Source organism: Choloepus didactylus, chromosome 23, assembly GCF_015220235.1.
Source record: "Choloepus didactylus isolate mChoDid1 chromosome 23, mChoDid1.pri, whole genome shotgun sequence".
In the NCBI taxonomy this organism is placed as follows: Eukaryota; Metazoa; Chordata; class Mammalia; order Pilosa; family Megalonychidae; genus Choloepus; species Choloepus didactylus.
The window spans coordinates 19,982,660-19,990,220 of NC_051329.1; the positions used below are offsets into that span (position 1 = coordinate 19,982,660).

General features: G+C 39.5%; 1 protein-coding gene across 1 annotated transcript; it reads left to right on the top strand.

Moving 5' to 3' along the window:
* The first annotated feature begins 2,429 nt into the window (after nt 1–2,429).
* On the top strand, nt 2,430–5,190 carry LOC119519569 (zinc finger protein 300-like). Its single transcript, XM_037817280.1, has one exon. The coding sequence runs from the start codon at nt 2,669–2,671 to the stop codon at nt 4,454–4,456; it is 1,788 nt and encodes a 595-aa protein (XP_037673208.1). The 5' UTR covers nt 2,430–2,668; the 3' UTR covers nt 4,457–5,190.
* The last annotated feature ends 2,371 nt before the right edge of the window (nt 5,191–7,561 follow it).

Here is a 7,561-nt window from a genome sequence, read left to right on the forward strand (position 1 = left end):
CACTTAGTAAAATGTCAGTCATTATTATCACCCCCATTTCAGAGGTAAGAGCATTGAAGCTCAGAGAGGGTAGGCAACCCACCTGAAGTCACACTGTGAGTTAGCAGAAGAGCCTGGATTAGAACCCAGATCTGTGTTTCCAGTCTGAGCACTTAATCATTGGACTTTCCTAATTCAGCTGACTGGACCAGGAATCCAGAAAAGCAATTCTGCCTGACACAGAAAAAGAAGGGACCTCTGGAGACTGTACCAGATATGATGTTCCTTCCACTCTTTCCCCAACCCCATCTTTCCCCCAAGGTTGCTTCCCCTCTTCTCTTGGCCTCACCTGCCACTCTAGCAAAGAGGAGAGGAGAGATCCCACTCCACCCTCTCCCCCTTCCTGGATCCAGCTAGCCACAACCAGGGGCCCTCCCTGTCTGTGACTTCTGGAGCTCATCAGTGCAGGTAGCCCCTTCCATGAGGGTGTCTGTCTTATATCCTAACCAGTGCGTTGGTGCTTCCCCAATCTGCCCTGCCCCTGCTGCCTGCTAAGCCTGCACCAGTGTGGGGCCTCCCAGGCCAGCTCCAAAGACAAGTGGGGCAGAAAACTAGTTTTTTTTTCCTTTCAGTCACTGGGTTTGCTATTGAGATATGCAGTAATTGTTACATCTGTTATCAGAACTTCAGTGGTAGGCCCTAAAGTGTGGCTTTTGATATTTATTTCTCTTAAAGAAATAGAGATTTGGTGATGGTGGCTGGGGGGGTGGGGGTTGGGGGTGTTTGAGACTTTGCAAAACTCTGAAACCCACATTTCTCTAGCTTATGTTGCACATGTGTAGCCAACAGTGAAGTTTAACTTCTTTTCATGTTTGTGAGTACTTTGATATAGCTGTGATGTTTTAGTTTCTAGACTTTTCTCCCAGAACAAACAGTGCAAATCGCCCAGTTTCTCTTCATTAAACCAGACAAGGTAAAATGGTTTATGCACATTTGAAAGCAAAACTATGAAAACAAATGAATCCTACCCTCTCCGTATACATACACAGCATCCCCAAAGAAAGTAAAATATTTGGAGTGCTTTCCTGAGCGACATTTGATTCAAAATATGGGGGAGTCCATTTCATATCAGTGCTGTATTGGTGTGTCTCTGGTAGTGACCCGGTGAACTTGGGAGCTGTCCATGGTTCTCAAAGCCTTCCCCAGTCCTGAGTGTGCCACGTGAGTTTCGAAATATGAAACATCTAAGAAAATGTCCATGAGGATATTATCCTAATCGTTCTACTCTCTGGTTCAATCTGAATACTTAACTGTGTCAAAATCTTATAAGTATTGCATTATTTCCCAGATGTAAATAACTGTTTGGATATTCCAAATAAAAATAAAATGTTTCCTGCAACATTCTTGCTGCTTGTTTCTAGAAAAAATACTGAATAAAACTGAATTGTGCCCATTCTAACCCAAAGATGACAGTTTACCCTGCAAGAAATTAAGATAGTAAAAATGTCAGCTATTCTGAAAATCTGTGCCTAAAGCTCAATGGAAATAAAGCCCTTAATCCATATTATATTTCTGGGAATGGGAGATCCCACATTAAGTCTTGATGGCTTGTTAAATTACCATGGAAATTAGTGTAAATGCATTTTTTACCTGAGAATTTTCTTCCTCTGCCCAATGATAAAAGAGCTTAATGCACCCTTATAATAGAATCTTATACAGCCATTGAAAAGGGAGCCATTGAAAACAAAGAGGTAGAGTTCTATATATCAGTTTGGAAAGGTGTCCAAGGAAAAACAAGGAGATGCAAAACCATATGCTCAAGTGGTTACCATTGAGAAGTGGGCCTGATTGGAAGTGGGCACAGGGGGCAACTTTTATTTTCTACTCTATCGGACTTTAAAACTTGCAGTTATATTAATGAAAATGGAAAATAAAAATCAAAGAGGGAACATTAATTCATTTTAAGCTTCATTACTGGTGATCATTACACACAAACATAAAAAATTAATTTGGAGGGGTTTGCTTTCTCAAGTCAAAGTAGCGGGTTCGAGCATTTTCCTTGAATGCTAATAGCAATCTCTGATCTCAAAACATCTGCTTTAAAAAAAGAAGTTTTATTCACACACCACGTAATCCATCCAAAGTATACAATTGGTGGCTCTCAATATAATCACAGAATTATGCATGCATTACTGCAATCAATTTGAGAACATTTTTATTGCTCCAAAAAGAAAAATCCTATATGCTTTGTACCCCCCTATTATTGACATTTAGCATTGGTATGGTATGTCTGTTGCAACTGATGAAAGAATATAACAGAGGCAGCCCCGCGTTTTGTTCGCCGACAGGAAGCCGGTGAGTTCACTAACGTGGAGGTGACAGCCGTCCTGGTTTAAGCTGAAATGGACGTTTCTGGACCTGATAATGAAGCCGCGGGTGAGAAGGAGGAGATGTGTGGGGTGCTTTGATAAAGCCTGGGTCACTGCATATGAAATATTTTCCCAGTCATGGGAGCCCCCACTTCTTCTGAACGAGTTCAGCCCTGTTTGCACAACCCATTATGGAACTGAGAAGAATTTACTAGATTGGTGAATGTGAAAGCCGTAATCTGGATCTAGTTGTGAAAACTTCATTCTGGTCACCAGTGTTGCTTTTTAAGGTAGCTGCTATTTTGCAGGAGAAGCCAAAAATGACCAAGTCTCAGGGGTTAGTGTCATTCAAGGATGTGGCTGTGGATTTCACCCAGGAGGAGTGGCAACAACTGGACCCTGCTCAGAGGACCCTGTATAGGGATGTGATGTTGGAGAACTATAGCCACCTGGTCTCAATGGGGTATCCAATTTCCAAACCAGATGTCATCTCCAAGTTGGAACAAGGAGAAGATCCGTGGATCTTAAAGAAAGACATATCAGATTGGATCTATCCAGACAGGAAGAGTAACCTTGACAACCCCCAACCATGTATCTTGGGGAGTATCTCCTTCCATAATAAGATATTGAAAGGAGTCACAAAGGATGGTTCATTGTACTCCATTTTAAAAGTCTGTCAAAGTGATGGCCAGCTGCAGAGATATCAAGAAAACCAGAACAAACTTTTCAGGCAAGTCACAATAATTAACAACAAAACAGTGACTGAGGAGTCAGGCGATAAATATAATGCATTTGGAAGAATATTTCAAGAATGCATAGACCCAGATACTTCAAAAGAAAGACGCCATAAATGTGATGCATTTGAAAAGATCTTGAAACTTAATATGGATCTACCTGGTTATAATAAAAACAATTCAAGAAAAAATCCTGATGAGAGTGTTGGGTGTGAAAAATCATCTAGCTACAGTGTGTCCAATTCCAAACTTGAGAAAATTCACAATGGAGTAATGCCCTCTGAAGATAATCAGTGTGGAAACATTCTTAGCAATAAACAATCTCATATTCAGTATGAGAAAGTCAGAACTAGGGAGAAAAACTGTGTATGTATTACATGTGGAAAAGCCTTTGCTAAGAAGTCACAGCTCATTGTACATCAAAGAATTCATACTGGAGAGAAACCATTTGATTGTGGCGCATGTGGAAAAGCCTTTAGTGAAAAGTTTCACCTCATTGTACATCAGAGAATTCATACTGGGGAGAAACCTTATGAATGTTCTGAATGTAGAAAAGCCTTCTCTCAGAAGTCATCCCTCATTATACACCAGAGAGTACATACCGGGGAAAAACCATATGAATGTAGTGAATGTGGGAAAGCCTTTTCCCAGAAATCACCTCTCATTATACATCAGAGAATTCACACTGGAGAGAAGCCCTATGAATGCAGAGAGTGTGGGAAGGCCTTTTCCCAGAAGTCACAGCTTATTATACATCATAGAGCTCATACTGGAGAGAAACCATTTGAATGCACTGAATGTGGGAAAGCCTTTTGTGAGAAGTCCCACCTCATTATACATAAAAGAATTCACACTGGGGAGAAACCTTACAAATGTGCTCAATGTGAGGAAGCCTTCAGCAGGAAGACAGAACTCATTACGCATCAGTTAGTTCATACTGGGGAGAAGCCCTATGAATGTACTGAATGTGGGAAGACCTTCTCCCGGAAGTCGCAGCTCATCATACATCAAAGAACACATACTGGAGAGAAACCTTATAAATGCAGTGAGTGTGGAAAAGCCTTCTGTCAGAAGTCACATCTCATTGGACATCAGAGAGTTCACACAGGAGAGAAGCCTTATATATGTACTGAATGTGGGAAAGCCTTCTCACAGAAGTCCCATCTCCCAGGACATCAGCGAATTCACACGGGAGAGAAACCTTACATATGTGGTGAATGTGGAAAGGCCTTTTCCCAGAAGTCAGATCTTGTTTTACATCAGAGAATTCATACTGGGGAAAAACCCTATCGATGTGGTGTATGTGAGAAAGCCTTCATCCAGAAATCACAACTCACTGTACACCAGAGAATTCATTCAGTACAGAAACTGTAAGAATGAACTGGACATAGAAAAGCCTTCAGTATTAGCTCAAGCCTTAATAAATAATAGAAACTGATAATTTGATGAGTTTGGGGGGAGAAAATAAGTTCATAAAATTTTATAAGAGCAGTCATGTTTCTACTGTGGTGATACTGAACTTTTTTTCAGCAAAAATGGTAGACTATACTTAATTGTAAAAAATTAACTATACTTACCATGGCATGTCAAGCTTTTAAAATTATGAATTGAATGCCAGTACTACAGTTGAACAAATTATATATACAAAATATTGTCAACCTACATATTCCTGATTCTACCATATAAGAATCAGATATGGTGAAATTGCTAATATTAGAGTAGCAAAATCATGACCATACAATAATTCCCTATAAAGGATATGAAGACATTTTGAATTAAAAAAAAATCAATTCTTAGGAACTGCATTCTAGGAAGGGGTCTTGAGCCTAGTCCCTAAAGGTACATGTAAAAATCTTGTAAAAAGATGGAAAGATGAGTTAATTGGATTCAATAAAGGACCTTTATGTGTTTTCCCATCTCAAGCATATAAGTTCTTTGGAAGGACTCAGAAGTTGAAATTGATGCTTGACCAAGTCTCCCCTTTACTGGGAACTACTGGGACCTTGATGTAGTGGAAAGATTTTTGGTACTGAAGCAAGATGGTCTTGGGTTTTAATCATTGTTCAACTACTAACAGATTGTGTTACTTTAGTAGCCTACTTCACTCAATTGGATATTTTTTCTAGTCTGTTAATAAAAATACAATGTAGAACACAAAAAAAAAAAAAAAAGAAAGAATATAACAATATTACTGTTAACTATAGTCCATAGTTTGCATTAGTTGTATTTTTTCCCATATACCACCCTATTATTAACACCTTGTAATGGTGACATATATTGTTTTACTTCATGGAAGAACATTCTTATATTTGTACTATTAACCCAGTCATCATCCACAACACGGTTCACTATGTTATTCAGTCCCATGTTTTATCCTCTGGCTTTCCTTCTAGTGACATACACTATCCTAAATTTCCCCTTTCAACCACAATCACACATATGATTCAGTGCTGTTATTTACACACACAATAATGTGCTACCATCACCTCTATCCATTTCCAAACATTTATAGTCAGCCTTATTAAAAATTCTGCACAAATTAAGCATCAACTTCCCATTCTCTACCCTCATTCTTTTTTAATGCAATTTTATTGAGGTATATTCACATACGATACAATCATCCAAAGTGTGCAACCAATTGTTCACAATATCATCACATAGTTGTGCATTCATCACCACAATTTTTTGAACATTTTCATTACTCCAAAAAATAAGAATAAGAATAAAAATAAAAGTAAAAAAGAACACTCAAAACATCTCATACTCCTCCCCGCCCCCACATTATTCATTTACTTTTTTTCCCCCTCTTTTCTATTCATTTGTCCATATACTGGATAAAGGGAGTGTAAGCCACAGAATCACACAGTCACACCGTATGTTCCTCTTTGCTAAGGCTGCCATTGTGCAAAATACCAGAAATGGATTGGCTTTTATAAAGGGGGTTTATTAGGTTACAAAATTTACAGTCCAAGGGCCATGAAAATGTCCAAATTAAGGCATCAACAAGATGATACCTTCACTGAAGGATGGCCAATGGAGTCCAGAAAACCTCTGTTAGCTGGGAAGGCACGTGGCTGGCATCTGCTGATCCTGGGTTGTGTTCCAGCTCCTCTCTCAGATCCTGTGCATTCTTGGTTTTTTCTCCCAGGATGTTTCTCTCTAAATGCCTGGAGGTCCTGTCTTAGCATATCCTGGGGCAAACTCTGGACTTCATCTTAGATCTACCAATTTTAACATTTTAGCCACATTTGTCATATTGTTCTATATCTATCCATCTATCAATCCATCTGTCTGTCCATCTATCTATTAGTCTATTTTCTGAACATCTGAGTGTAGGTTGTATACATCGTGCTCCTTTATGCTGCCACGTACACTTCCTAAGAATAAGGATATTAAATTATGTAACCACCTTAAATGCAGTTATTGAGTTCAAGAAATTTAACACTGATATAAAGCTTACAGTATATAATCCATTTTTTTTTTGTCCCCAGTAATGTGCTTTTGAGCCATTTCTCTTCCCTTATTAGATTCCATCCAGGATCATACTGCAATCAATCGTCACTGTCTCTGTGATATATATTTTTTTGTCATCGTGGAAACTTATAAACCATAAACTTTCTTATCACAGCCACTCCCAAGTATACCACTCAGTGGGATTTCTCACATTCACTAGATTGCAGTACCCTCACCACCTTCCACTACTAAAACTTTCTTACCTCCTGTTTTAGTTTTCCTTGGCTACTCAAGCAGATATCACGCAAGTTAGCATAAACAACTGGGATTTATTGGCTCATGGTTTACAGGCTAGGAAAAGTCCAAATCAAGTCTTCATCTAGGTAATGCTTTCTTCCCACAGACTGGCATCCTGGGGCTGGCTGCCTGGTGATCCCTGGTCCTGGGCTCCTCTGTCACATGGCAATGCACATGGCACCTCTCCTAGCCTCTCCCTTGTCTCCTGGGTTTCATTGACCTTCAGCTTCTTGGTTTCTGTGGCTTTCTCTCTATTGGTCCACGTTTCATTCCACTGATAAAGGACTCCAGTAATAGGATTAAGACCCATCCTGATTGAGTTGGGCCACACCTTACCTAAAGTAACCTTATCAAAAGGTCCTCCTTACAATGGGTTCATATGCACAGGAATGGGCTAAGTTTAAGAGCATGTTTTTCTGGGGTACGTAGTCCCATACCACCACACTCTGCCTTCTGGACCCCAAAAAGACATGTTCTTTCCACATGCAAAATATATTCATCCCATCACAACATCCCAAAAGCCTTAAGTCATTTCAGTAATAATGCTGAGTACAAAGTCTCATCAAAATCAGTTATAGGTGTGTTCTGTACTGGGGCACAATTCTCCTCTGTCTGTAGACCTGTGAAATCTAGAAAACATATTATCTGCTTCCAGTATACAATGGAGAGATAGGCATAGGATAGACATTCCATTCCAATAGGGAGAAATTGGCAGGAACACAGGGTCAT